At 36.8% G+C, this 15,405-nt stretch overlaps 1 protein-coding gene across 1 annotated transcript in view; it reads left to right on the top strand.

The window, feature by feature from the left end:
- The window catches only part of atg3 (autophagy related 3), a 47,441-nt gene that overhangs the window by 17,791 nt on the left and 14,245 nt on the right, over positions 1-15,405 (top strand). The window contains exons 2-3 of the mRNA XM_026942818.2: positions 7,978-8,019; positions 8,127-8,176. Of these exons, the coding sequence (XP_026798619.2) occupies positions 7,978-8,019; positions 8,127-8,176 (92 nt within the window). The remainder of the gene's footprint in view (positions 1-7,977; positions 8,020-8,126; positions 8,177-15,405) is intronic.

Genomic DNA, 15,405 nt, shown 5'->3' with positions numbered 1-15,405 from the left:
GTCCATAAAATCATGCAGATACAGGTCAAGAGATTCAGGTAATGTTCACATCAAACATCAGAATGATGAAAACGTGTTATCTCTGTGATTTTGATCATGGCATGGTTGTTGGTATCAGAGAGGCTGGTTTGAATATTTCAGAAACTGCTGATCTCCTCAGAATTTCACACACAGCAGACTCTAGAGTTTACACAGAATGATGTGAAGAACAAAACACACTGATTGAGCAACAGTTCTGTGGGTGGAAATGCCTTGTTGAAAGATAGTAACTCAAATAATCACTCTTTACACCTTAACAGCAGAAAAGCATCTCAGGATGCACAAAACATTGAACCTTGAGGTGTGTTTGGGTTAGTAACGTGTGCTGGAGATAGATGGTGGATAGCTAGTTTGGTGGGGAATGAAGAGACTGAGGAACTGGGGGTACATTTTATAAAGTTTATTACAACCTACACAATTACACACAGAAGACACTTTGTAAAACAGCTTTAACAAATGGCAAGTTGAATGACAGCCAATGTAGCAGGTGGTCCCCTAAGGAGAGAACTAGAAAGAGCATTAAATACGCTTCTACACTCTACGCAACATTTTCCAGTACCTGGAGGCAACATTTTCCAGTACCTATTTTTTAATGTTCTCAGTACAAACACTCACAGCACAAGGGTGAGCTCATTACAGCCACATTCAACTGGGCCTGGCGCTACTCGGAGTGTTCTTGCATGGGGTACTCATCTACCATCTGTACCAGCGGATTTCTACACAGTGCACTGCGGATTCACGGCTGAAGAAAGCAACGTACAAGAGGCTAGGCCCAAGTTAGAACGAAAGCTAACGAAAGGTCAGGCTTTGCATTCGGCATTAGAGTGTGGAACGAGAGAAAGAGAGAGAGCGTGAAGGAAGAAAAATTAATACGGAATGGTCTACAGAGCCACCTCCAAAGACAATATTTTCTGCTGCGAGTGCTGTTTGGATGAAGATACGATAAAGCGCTGCCTGATAGCATTGGCTTTTTGTTTACACGCGCTGTAATTCAACATCATCTCTCAGCTGACTCGGTGGATTGCAAACTCGGATTGTACTGCATGTCACGGACCGGAGCTGTTTCTGATGGACGACTCACTGTCTTTAAATCTGCGGTTTGTAAACTCGGACTGGATTCTAACATGTTACGGTCTCAGAGCTGTTTTTTATCAGATTGCTCACTGACTCTTAAAGGGAGACTATTTTTGATCTTTGCTGCACTATGTTTTTTTTTTATTTGTGCAGTTCTATTGACGTTTTCAATAACTGTAAAGCCCCAGTTGCAGTTCTGTCTATTCCATCTATATCAGACAGAAGCACAAGCTCAACTAGCTGCTCACCATGGGGCAAGGCATTGCCTTTATCATCTCCAGTCATTGCCAGCTCAGTTTTTTTGGTTCGTATAATCAGCATCATGGCCCTACAGGACAATTTTTCCGTGCCTCCTCATCCTAGTAAGACTGTTAATAAGGACTTTACCATCAAATTTTTTAGACAGAGATGTCTTATTATTCTTTTGTTGTTGATGTCAGGGAATATTCATTCAAATCCCGGGCCACTTGATTGTTCATTTTCTGATAATTTGGTAAACAAATCTATACATTCGTTAACTTTTGACTGTTTTTGTAATCGTAAAGGTCTTGGACTAATGCATTTGAACATACGTAGTCTTCTTCCTAAAGTTGCTGAGCTCACCGCATATGTTCACACTGCAAATCCTGATATTTTTGTCATCTCTGAATCATGGCTTAAGAAATCTATTCCCAATTCTGCTGTCTCCATTCCTGGTTACAATATTTTTCGTCAAGATAGAATTTCTAAAGGTGGGGGGGTTGTTGTCTTTTGTAAGGATAATTTACAGTGCTCTGTATTTACCTCAAAATCTGTTGCTAAACAGTTTGAGTTAATACTTTTGAAAATCACTTTATCCAAAAACTTTATCACTGTAGCTGGTTGTTATAGACCGCCCTCTGCTCCTGCATGTGCTTTGACTGTTTTAAGTGAAACAATTGCTCCTTACATCTCCTCTGAGTTTTTGTTAGGGGATTTGAATTGGGATATGTTTGAGCCTCCATCATCCTTACAATTGCAACTGGATGCTTTAAACTTGGCCCAGATCGTGCAGGCTCCTACAAGATATAACACCAAGACTATGGAATCTGGTACATTAATTGATATTATCCTCACTAATAGGCCAGAGAGGTATACATCTGGAGTGTTTTGTCAAAGCTTTAGTGATCACTGTAATATAGTCTGTGTTCGCAAGGGCACCACCTTAAGAAACCCTCCTGTGCTCGTTTTCAAACGTTTTTTGAAAAATTTAAATGAACAGGCTTTTTTGTATGACCTGGTACAGAATTGGGCTTATTCCTGAAGTCGAAGAGGCTTGGGCATATTTTAAATTCTTGTTCAGAACTGTTTTGAACAAACATGCCCCTCTTAAAAAGATTAGAGTAAAAAACCGTCTTAGCCCTTGGTTCAGTCCAAATTTGTCTGAGCTTATTCGCCAAAAACATACTTTATGGCCTAGAGCAAAGGCATCTAATAATATATCTGACTGGCAATCATATAGGGCTATAAGAAATAAATGTACTCAGTCTATTAGACAGGCAAAATTGAGTTATTTTAAACATCATTTGACTGTTAATGGTCCTAATCCCCGAAAATTTTGGAATACCATCAAAAAATGGAAAATCAAAACATTTCTTCCAGTTTGCCTACTGTAATTAAATATGATGGTGTTGTTATCACAGATAAATCCAAAATGGTGGATCAATTCAATAGACATTTTGTCAATGCTGGTTGTGCCTACGAGAATAGTTCTGGTACATCTAGTTCTTCTCCTGTCAACCTGGCATCTGTTATTCATTCACCTGCCTTAGGTCCCCCCTCCTTCTCTTTTCAGTCAATACAGGAGACCAAGGTACTCGAGGAATTGCTCAACCTGGATACTTGTAAATCTGCTGGATTGGATGAATTAGATCCATTATTTTTAAAGAAAGCAGCTTATATTATCGCAGCGCCCGTCGCTTGCATTTTTAATCTTTCTCTCCAAACTGGTGTCTTCCCGAGGGACTGGAAATCTGCTGCTGTAACCCCACTTTTTAAAGGGGGTGATAACTCAGATTTAAATTGTTATAGACCCATTTCCATTTTGCCCTGTCTCTCTAAAATACTAGAGAAATTGGTCAACAAGCAGCTTATGCACCATTTGGAGACTTAAAATGTCCTTAATCAGGTTCAGTCTGGCTTCAGATCTGGGCATAGCTGTATTACTGCTACACTTAAGGTTCTCAATGACATTATATGTGCCATTGACAAGAAGGAGTACTGTGTAGCTGCATTCGTTGATCTGGCAAAGGCTTTCGACTCTGTGGACCATGAAATATTGCTGGGTAGGCTAAGAGGAATAGGACTCTCTGAGAGCTGTCTGGCCTGGTTCAAGAGTTATTGTTCTGGTTGTTTACAATCAGTGAGGGTGGAGGGGCTTCTGTCAGATCCCTTGCCCCTATTTAAAGGGGTCCCACAAGGAAGCATATTGGGGCCTATACTTTTTAATATTTATGTTAATGACATTATTCTTGATGCAGGTGATTCTCATGTACATTTATACGCTGATGACACTATCATTTATACATTTAATTCTTCCCTGACTACTGCACTATTTTTATTGCAGGCCAGTTTTACTCGCATCCAACGCGCTTTCTCTAGTCTTCATTTAGTTTTAAATGCAAATAAAACAAAATGTATGGTCTTTAACAGAAATCTTCCACATGTTGAGTATCCGCCTAAAATTTTTACATTGGATGGCTCTGAGATCGATTATGTTGAATGCTATAAATATCTTGGTATCTGGCTCGATAGCAAACTGTCATTTGAAACTCACATAAATGTACTGCTCACAAAGGTTAAAACTCGTATTGGTTTTCTTTATCGTAACAAATCTTCTTTTACGCATTCTTCAAAACAGCTTCTGGTTAAAATGACAGTGCTCCCAATTCTGGATTATGGTGATGTAGTTTATAGGTTTGCTTCAAAAACTCTTCTTCATAAACTGGATGTTATTTACCACGCTGCAATCCGCTTTGTGACTGGAGTTTCATTTAACACTCACCATTGTCACTTGTATTCTTTATTGAACTGGTCTTCTCTTCATTCTCGTAGACAAATTCACTGGTTTTTGTTTATTTACAAAACTCTTATTGGGAAAACTCCGCTATATTTACAGTCACTTCTTAATATTCATAATACAAGTCATAATTTGCGCTCTAGTAGTTTTATTAATTTCTGCATACCTAAAGTTCGTACCTCTTTTGGTCGTTCCTCTTTTCAGTTTTCTGCTGCCGATGACTGGAATCATTTGCAGCAGACCTTAAAGCTTAGTTCATTGATTTCGCTTACTTCCTTTAAAAATTTAATTCAGTCAATAGTGCAGGATCATTGTACTTGTTTTTAGTTATTTGTTTGTTTTTATGTCACTGTTTATAATTGTGTTATTTGTAATTGTATAATGTCTTTATTGTTGTACCTGCTTTTTATGTTGCCTCTTGGCCAGGTCGTCATTGTAAATGAGAACTGGTTCTCAATTGACTTACCTGGTTAAATAAAGGTTATTATTATTATTATTATTATTATTATTATTATTACGCTGGATTCACCCTCTCATCTAACTGCCAAGATAACAGAAGCTACTACACTACTTTAAACCTCTAAAAAATACAAGTGGTAGCACCTGCCCACTTACCTAGTGTGTCTAGACAGAGGATTTCCTACATGAGGGTAATGTATGTGTGTGGACCTGCTGACCTGTTCGTCCTCACTAGGGTTGTAGCACGTGATGTGACAGAAACAGATTTGGTCTTCTGCTGTTGTAGCCCGTCCACCTCAGAGTTTGAGAGTGTTCTGAGATGCTTTTCTGCTCACCACGGCTGTAAAGATTGCTTATTTGAGTTACTATAGACTTCCTGTCAGCTCAGGCCAGTCTGGTCATTTTCCTCTGATCTTTCTCATCAATGAGAATTTTATTGATGAGATTGCAGTTATGAAAACAGTTTTGAAAACAAGAATGCAGGTAATATGAAAAAAATAGCCAATGTCGTATAATCTGTTTTTAAGAGGCATTTTGAATTTTTTTCCTTCTTTGTGTTCCTCATCCTACCACCATAAAAAGGCAGTTTTCATTTCACTCTTTAGTTTGTCTCAAATTAGTAATGTGACACATGCCACCCTTCACTATAAACAAGGAAATTAAATATATAAGCTGCATTTCACAGTAAAGTTCTGCTCACCAGGCTTTGCCGTATGTCCACCCAAGTTGCTTTACGCGCCTCCTGCAATCGGGACTGAAGCTCACTCTGAATATTTATAGCAGCCCGCTCATCATCCTCATGCAGTATATCACCAAGAGCTTGTAGTGCTACACTATAAACAAACATGCACAAAGTTTTTTATGATATCAGCTTGATTGAGATTGTGTACGTATCAGCAGGATTGAGAAAAGAAGCCTACCTGTACCTGTTCATTTTTAGTACAGTTGGTGGTTTAGTTGCAGGAGCCTGACGATGATGACAGCAATGTCTTTTAATTGTGTCAGGTGAAGCACACACCTGACTGTAACAAGAAACCCCCGATGTCAGTCAGGAAGTGTCCATCTCTTCACATAGACCTGATCTTGTCACTAATCTCGGGAGAAATCTTCTTCATGGCTGAAGGTCTGGTAAAAAGTCTTGTAAGACCCAAGCTCCAAGAGTAGGACTACTAGTATTGGTCTATTGCCATTCTAAAAAGGGTGATTTAATATGATGCTAAATGTAATGATAATTGTGCAATTGAAACGATGAATTGATTTCAAAGAAATAGTGTAATGTATTACAAATCACACAATTATGCATCTAATCAGTAGGAGGCAATTCAAGAGAAATGGTAGGCTATAGGCCATTTGGTGTGTGCTAGATTTACATGCAGTATTAAATACAGCAGTAAGAGAGCCTTTAATTCAGTGTACTGCCTTCTATTTTTCTCATTCATTAATAAATTGAGTAGACATTTATTAATTATTCATTAATAAATTATTAATTATTTATTAACAAATTGTAGCAATGTAGTCATATGAGTGGATTTTGTAATATAAAGAATTTGAGAATATTTGAGAATTTATTATGAATCATGATTCCAGTGTCATTAAATATAAGGGTTAAAATACTGTATATGCCTACAATGAATGACCAAATGACCAAAAACTTTTATCATGGATTACTGTATAATGAAAAATTAATAATAATTTTGTTGTCTTGTTCATTATAATGTGACTAAGTTTATCATCGAATTCACACCTTTATGTAGGCTCAGGTAAAGTGGGCCATAATGCCAAATTGCCCATTTAAAATTGAAATGTCTTAAAATTGAATATAATTTCTCTGGCATGCTAAACGCAGCTTTTCATTTATAACGTTTATTTATGCTATTCATAATAAACATTTGAACACCTAAATGTAAGGTAATGTGAATGGTTTCTTGATTATCTTAGGAAAAAAAAAAATGTTGACATGGAGAGGGGTTTCTGACATTTCTTGGTCTTGGTGAACAATAAATCTGTAAGCACAAGACAATATATACTTACAGTAGGTTAAACACTGATAACCACTGATATCAATACTGTTTGTAATATAAAAAAGATTATTTTTAAATAAAACACTGACATGTAAATCATCATCAAGTACATTCGTGATAATATAAACTCACATAAAAATTCATACAATTTGTAAATATTTACAATAATTTATAAACATTTTCCTGTGCATCCACAGATTTTCCCCTGATTTCATTTTAACCCTATCCACCTTTCACAGCTGTACACAGCAATAAACATCTTTATTGGAAATAAAGACAATAGATTGAATGGGAGCTTAGAGGATGAGTTTATTTAAACTATCTTTTAAATTTTCTCTAAAAAATTAACATGACAGGGTCTTATAAATGTTTATAAAAACTCAGAGTTTTAGCATCCATCACTGCCATGTTAATGGGCCATAAAACAATTGCATTTCAGCAACAATTCAATTTGATTTTCACACTGTCTGTTTGAGGTATAAACTCTGTCCGTTCTTAGGAACTGTAGTTGCTGTAGGAACTTTTGTAGCTATAAAAATAAAACCTACAATTAACCGTATTTAAAAAGTATTAATTAAAAGAATTAAAAAGTTCTTATAAGGCTGTCAATAAATAAATATATCCCAAAAATAAATCCCTGTAACTTTAAGAATTTCTTTCCCTGAAAAATAACGAAACGAGAACCATATTGTACAGTATATTAACTTGGTTAACATTCAGTGCTTGCTGGGAGGTTGCAACGGGCATTTTCTGGCATTGTTTAGGTAAAACAACCTGTTTAACTCAAACTGCCACTCACAGAATGGGCTTTGAAAAATTGTGGCGGCGGTACCATTCTGGATGAGTAACTACTGTATTCCATGTATAAAAGTGTAGTAATCCATGCAAATGATATGATTTGAATTCAGTCAAGTTGAGGTTTACATTATGTAGTCTTCTTATGCTTTAATTTACACACACTCAGGAGCAGGAGTAGAAAATGTTTTTCTGAATTTATGGGATTTTAATGAATACCAAATTTCTTGTGTAAACTTTTGTATGAACAATTAATGAATAAATCCGTTCATATCCAGCTTGATGAATTATGCTCATTGTGAGTGGAAGCTACAAGTTGGGGGGCCTCAGGGTCCTTTAGTCACTAATGCAGCATTATTATAACAGAGATGTCATTGGTATTGGTCCTCATGAACACATGACCTCTAGCATAATTAAAATTTGATCCTTAACTAAATATATATATATATATATATATATATATATATATATATATATATATACATATATATAATGTATGTATGTATGTATATTTGCATTCATTGTTTCACTGTGCCTCACTGCTTTTTGCAGGAATCCAAATTTAAAGAAACTGGAGTTATAACTCCTGAGGAGGTAAATGCTGTTTTGTGATAATAATAATAAAAAAATAAGATATTATTTGATGTGATATTAAATTGTCATACTGGAATGTATTGCATTAAATCTAAGTCTTTATACAGTTTGTTGCTGCAGGAGATCATCTAGTTCATCACTGCCCCACATGGAAATGGTAAGAACTTTAAGTGCCTGTTCTAGCATTCACACCAGACACAGCATGTCTGCATAAAGATAGCATAAAGTGATATGCTTTCTACAGCACTTGCTTTCATAAGGCCTAATGAGTTTAGTATTTATCAGTAAAACTATATTTGCATTTTCTGAAGGAAATACACACTGCATGCTGGAGCTGAAAGAGATGTAATGATGGAAGAAAGAAAGTGAGAACAGAAGGAAGGAAGGAATGAGAAAAAGAATAATAAAAGAAAGGAATAAGTGAAAGGCATAAGAGCGATAAGAGAACGGCATTGAAAGTGACAGTGTGTGAGAGAAATCATGTGAGAGAAGACTTGATAGATTCCATCTATTGTGATGACTATTGGTGATTGACCGACACTATTGTCAATCATCTTAAGCCTAGTCTCTTTCAATGGCACCTACTCTCCTCTCTCCTCTTTCCCACACCGTCTGGGTCAGTAATGTCTGGGTCAGTAACGGTCTGGGTCTGAGGTCTTATCTCATTTTGGCTAAAACAAGGGCCAAAAAATGGATTCAAATAAATTCTTTGTCTTATTTCAGTATTGTGTCAACCATGTTCAAAATGTTGAAATATCACACAAACACACACCTAAACTATTTGCCTCATATTTGCTTTTGTTTCATTGTACAATGGTACAATGATTAGCCCAGTGTGACTAAAGAATGGGCATGAGGGATGCTGTATTTAGGCCCCATCATGCTAACTAGAAGCCAAAATCCATTGTTATTGCACTTGCACAGAACATGAGCGGTTGCTTGTCACTTTCTTGCTTGCTGCTTTGAATGCAGGGTTAGATGACTACTTGTATATATTCAGAAGACCATGTGTGTCATATGATGACAGTAATACCCACTCCTTCTATCACTTGTCATTGGCATAGATTTAGCAGTTGAACTAGCAGTGAAAAGCTAGTGTCCTCACTTGGGCGGCTCTGAGTGCAGCATTAATGAGAAACTCAGACTAAATAAACTTAAAACCATTGTTAAAAACTTTCTGGTGTGTGGTTTTTCACAAAGGGAATGATGAGCAGACTGATGAAGTTGTTGAATTCACGCTTTAATCATTGCATGCCGTAATGACCACAAATTTGCTCAGTTTGGTTTGTGATCAGGTACTGGCTATCAGATTGCCTGCTGTGCTCCTGAGCTGACACATCTTCATCAAAACAGATTAGAGCACTTACACACACTGTACAGATGACAGCTGACAAAGTTTAAAAATGTTTGAAAGACATTTTAAAGTTACTTTAGATGCCCTGCCTATCTTTTTGCAATCTTTCAATGCAATTTTATACCTTTTTGGGGTAACCAGGCTTTGAAATGTTATAAGTTCTGGTCCAGATATCTACAAAAGGGAAATATATATTGCGTTTACAGAACAAAATATACAATAGAAAATGTCAAAATTTGACCATATGAAGCCTTTTCCGAGACCACCACACATCCTTAAAAAAATCTTTTCAAGTGCTCTGGGTGAATGTTGGCATTGGAAGTGCCAGTGTCAAAAATGAGCATTGACATCAAGTCAGAATTTTCAAAGGCCAGGCAAACACACTTGTAAGTATTACAGCTAATACTCTAATGCTTTCTTTGCTTTGTGCAAGGAAAAGCTATATCTCTTGCCTCATCCAAATTTCGTTTTCAGGAAATTTGAAGTTTTTAGTATAATTTGAGCCACTGTTTTTATTAGAAGAATTATAAGTCAGCATCACAGGAATTCTCTCTGTTTTATGAGTGGATTCTTTAGAGGTCAGTGCAGCCGTTCTCTCAGTAGTGCTAACATCTGCAGTTCGCTAGTTAAGTAACTGCGGTTCTTTGAACACCTGATAACTGCCATGGCTGATATTTTAACACCTGGACATGCTCTAGTGTGCGTGCGCACCATGCCAAGACCTCCCACAAAGTCATGCAATGACAGTGATGTAGTAGGTACTGTAAGTACCCAACAAACTGTTACTTTGGTTCCTTGAATCTACTTGCTGAGTGCCTACTGGGTTGGTGGCAGTTCAGAATGACAGAACTCTGGCGGTTGTCTGGTGTTCACAACACTAGAAACCAGAAACTAGGTTTTTATTTATCAGGATCTAAATAACAATTGTGTGGTCCTCATCAACTTCTATAAACAAACAATAACCTCAGGTGACAAAAAAAAAACAAAAAACAACAGGTTGCAATATGTAGTCATTTTTCCCCCAAAAAGTAAACCAACATTTAGAAACCAGGATGGAAAAAAAAGTACTCCCTATAATTCGGTAACATGTGGAACCACCCTTTTGAAGTAAAAATTTTCTGGAGGAGTTTCAGTCTCTCACATCATTTTGGAGAAATTTTGGCCCACTCTTTACAACATTGCTTCAGGTCATTGATGTTTGAGGGCATTAATTTATGCACAGCTCTCTTAAGATCCCCACATCTCAATGGGGTTCAATTTTTTTTTTCAATTCAATTTTATTTGTATAGCGCTTTTAACAATGGACATTGTCACAAAGCAGCTTAACAGAAATATATAAATTCAGGATATAAATTTTACATTTATGAATTTATCCCTAATGAGCAAGCCAGAGGCGATGGTGGTAAGGAAAAACTCCCTGAGACAAAATGAGGAAGTAAACCTTGAGAGGAAAGAGTCTCGAAAGAGAACCCATCCTTATCTGGGTGACACCGGATAGTGCAATTCTAAATAATTCCCTCCTATAACTGTGTACTATATGGCCAAAAAGTGCAATTGTGTAACCAGGAAATTCATTACAGTTTACACATGAAGCCTTATTTCCACGTACAACAACTGACTGTATTAAACCCCATACACAGATTGATATCGATGCTGATTTTGCCACAGTCAGACGTGAACTGGTGAGCTGAAACTGATCTGTCACTCCAGCTGAACTGTTACTGCTCTAACAGCTTAGCCAATAATACTTTATGTTATGGGGTTAGCATGTGAGTAAATGCTGAGTAAGAACAGAAGCACTTTATAACCAAGATGCGTGTCTGTTCATATTTACAATCCACATATCATATTATAGTTGTACTTTTTCAGAGCAAATGAACAGAGTAGCCAGGTGAGCACATGACAGCTGTGCCTCAGTCAGCAGTTATTGCAGTATTTCTAATAGTATTGCATGATTTTTGTTCACCACTTAATTCTGTGATTTTAAAAAAAATGAACATCATCTACTCTTAACATAAAAGAACTTTTTGTACACTGTTCCTGTTCAATGTACAGGAACTGTGGGCACTTAATACCCTTTTACTCAGAGCGTCTTTATACCTACTGGCTTAATGTCACAACACTATTTACTATGAGTTTAGAGAGACAGATTATTCCTGTTCAGTGATGTTTTGATAGAAGCATTGTGCAACGGCCCCTAGCAGCGTGATAGATATTTGTTCCCTTTAAGGGGAGTATTGGAAACCTCGCGAGCATTAATCAGTGTATTGTTGTACTGCTGCTGTAACTCATGGTCCTGAGTTTGTACAGAAAGTGATTATGCAAGAACAGCCAGTGTAACTGACAACTGAAAAAATGTGTAAAACTGTGATACATACAAATCCACTCTATATTGCTATATGATGCATCAACAGATGATCATTTTCCCTTCATAAAACCGTACAGTATGTTGAACTTTAACTGAACACAGCCCAGGCAACTCCCTTACCATAAAACCAGAGGATTCTTGCAAGAGCATTGAAACAGATAAGCAGGTTAGCTCTACCAACTCTCCAATTAAGCTTCCGTATAAACCTATGAATACAGGATTACTGCCTTCAAAGTGGTGCACTATTCAATTCACTAACAGCACATAAGTCAGCAGGTGATATCCTACCTGTTTTACAATTCAATTACTATAATGCAAGGAGGTCTGAGAGAGTGCTTAGTGAAGGGAGGAAAAGAGAGAGAAAAAAAAGGCATCCAAAGTAACAGAAAAGCAGCTCAGTGCAAAATAGTGTCTAGAGTCATTTGTTAACTAGTTGCCTGCATTATTAACCATATATTAAGTCATCAACTGCATAAACCTACACAACAAAGCTACATATACAGTGTAATCCTAAGTGCGCAAACAGATTTTTAGGCTAGCATTAAACACATGACCTTGAAGATATCAGTGTCAACTTTTTTGTTTACTTTTGCAAAAGAAATCTGCTATGTTTAAACGTAATGTGCTTCACAGCAGTGCGACAGCTCAATGCTATTGAGTTGCTATTGGTTTGAGGTTTGGACTTTGACTTGGCCACATTTTTTTCTTCTTTAGCCATTCAGATGTCGATTTGCTGGTGTGCTTGGGATCATTGTCCTGTTGCATGACCCATTGTCAGCCCAGCTTAAGATGCTGGACAGATGGCCTCAGGTTTGTCTCTAGAATATTCTGGAGTTCATAATTGTCTCAATGATTGCAAGTTTCCTAGGTCCTGTGGATGCAGAAAAAGCCCAAATCATCACCCCTCCACCACCATGCTTGGCAGTTGGTATGAGGTGTTTGTAGTGATGCACTGTGTTTGGTTTTTGTCAAATGTGGCACTGTGCATGATAACCAAACTTATCCACCTTGGTCTCATCAGTCTAAAGTTCCAGAACTTTTGTCGTTTGTTCATATGCAAAGCTAAGTCGTGCTGCCATATTCTGTACTTAAGTACTTAACTCGTACTTATTCAGTCTTTTTCTGATTGTGCTGTCATGAACATAAACATTTATTGTGCATACAGAGGCCTGTAGGTCACATGATGTAGCTTTGGTTTTCTTCATATATCTCTGAGCATTAAATGGTTTTGCCTTGGACCGAATTTTCTGGGATGCTCACTCATGGGAAGATTGGCAACTATCTTGAAGGCTCTCCATTTGTAGACAGTCCTTCTGACTGTAGAATGGTGAATTTCAAATTGTTTAGAGATGGCCTTAACCCTTCCCAGATTGATAATGAGCAGTAATTCCTTCTCTAATGTCATGGCTAATGTCCTTTCTTCTTGCCATGATGTAGACACACACCTGAGTGCTTCAGAACACCAACTACCAAAGGTTCTGCTTTTATAGAGGTAGTCAAACTTCTTGATGAGTAACTAATCTAGTGCACTTCATTAGTAACACCTGGCTGCTAATTACTCTCTTAATGATTGTGGAAGTAGGAAGGGTGTACTTATTTTTCCCCACCTGGTTTCTGAATGTTCGTTTACTTTTTGGGAAAAATTAATACATATTGAAATATGTTGTATTTTTTGTTGTCATTTGAGGTTATTTGTTTGTTTAGAAACAAATAGAAGTTGGTGAGGACCACACAATTGTTATTTAGGCCCTGATAAAAAAGCATTTAATTGTAGGAGGATGTACTTTCTTTTCCCCATGATTGTACATAACAAGCATTTTATTTTACTCCACCGAACAGCCAGGGGTGGTGTTTTACAGGGTTGCTGCTTAAAGTCTTAAAACATGTTAAAATAGGTTTTTAATATGTCTTAAATATGTTGGTTTTTGACTATTAGCTATTATATTCTGAAGTTATTTAGTAATCATTTTTGGATATAAGGTAATGTCCAGAATTTAACTTTTTATTGTTTCGTGTTTTCTCCACTTCTGTGTTTATATATTGTGCCTAGTGCTGGGCCATGTAACACGTTTTTCCTCTCCATGTTAGAAGAGGAAACGAGAAGAAAATGGAGCCAATACAGACAAACAAAAATACAGGGACAAAAATACAGCTCTTTTGCAGTTAGATGCAAAATGTGTTAAGATATTTCAGTTAGATGAAGATGAAGGCACTTGATTCTCAAATGAAAACTGAGACTTTCAATTTTGTCGCACATTGTGAATAAAAGAAATAGCTGAGCATGCCATATATGAGGCAGTCCAGAAAGTTGCTAGAGCTGAATTCTAGAAAGCAGCTAAAGAAGTGATTTTATTATTATTATTATTATTATTATTATTATTATCATCATCATTTATTATTATTATTATTATTATTATTATTATTCAAGTACTATATAGCCAAAAATATGTGGTCATCTGTCCATCACACCTGTATGTACTTGTTGGACATCCCATTCCAAAACCATGGGCTTTAATATGGAGTTGGCCACCTCTTTGGTGCTATAACAGCCTCTGCTCTTCTGGGAAGGCTTTCTACAAACTAAGGGGCCTAGCCCAAGCCCTGAAAAACAGCTAGAGACCATTATCTCTCCTTCATCAAACATTATTGTTGGCACTATGTATTCCGGTAGGTAGTGTTCTCCTGGCATCCACCAAACCCAGACTTGTCCGTCAGACTGCCAGATAGTGAAACATGATTCATCACTCCAGAGACTACTTTTCCACTGCTCCAGAATCCAGTGGTGGCATGTTTTACACCATTCCAGCCAATGATTGGCATTGCACACAGTAATCTTAGGCATGTGTGCAGCTGCATTACCATGGAAATCCTGGTAGTTAGAAGGGGTGAAATTGAACCATACTTTGCTGGAGAAAGTCTTCAGTGTTTCAGTCTTAGTAGCTATGAGTAGGAAGTTGAATCTTTGCAGTGCTTGGGATGGGAAGAGCTGTATTTCAAGTAGGAATGAGAGTCTGTGGGTTTATAATAGATGCTAGTTTTCAAAGTGTGTTCTTTTGACTTAAATGTCTCTAAATGTTCTGCTCAAGCCAGGGTGAACAATAATCCATGTATACACCACCCTGTGTTTTTTTTTTTTTTTTTTTTTTTTTTTTTATATAAATTGACATTTACTTAATTGACCTGTATTAACTCATTTATTCATCACTAAAAATAGGTCCAAAAAAAAAAAAAAATTACATCTTGCTCCTAAGTGATACTTAATGAACTCTGGTCTCCAGATGTAAATATTGGCAGTTGCTATTCCAATTATGAATCTTGCCATTTGACAACCACAAACATGTTAATTGTGTTGATTCATATTGGACTTTATGTGCTTAATTTTGCTTGAATTCATTGCTCACAATATGTTAATGCTGAAGTACATGGATGGCCTAGGTCAAGGGTAATCAAATTTTTCATTAGCCAGGGACCTTTTTAACTGCAAAATAAACTCCACGGACTCCCTCAGTACATACAGTATTTACTGAGTACATGTTTACTACAATTTAGTAATTTGCTACATTACTATTTAATAATGTTCATTTTCATGAACATTATTTAAATGAGTACAGTAATGTTTTGTCTATTTATTAGTGCCATAAAGCTTAGAGCTTTCTATTCCTGA

Source organism: Pangasianodon hypophthalmus, chromosome 2 (genome assembly GCF_027358585.1).
Source record: "Pangasianodon hypophthalmus isolate fPanHyp1 chromosome 2, fPanHyp1.pri, whole genome shotgun sequence".
Classification (NCBI taxonomy): domain Eukaryota; kingdom Metazoa; phylum Chordata; class Actinopteri; order Siluriformes; family Pangasiidae; genus Pangasianodon; species Pangasianodon hypophthalmus.
The sequence above is the reverse complement of the archived record's forward strand: the minus strand, read 5'-3'. Positions and strand labels throughout refer to the sequence as shown.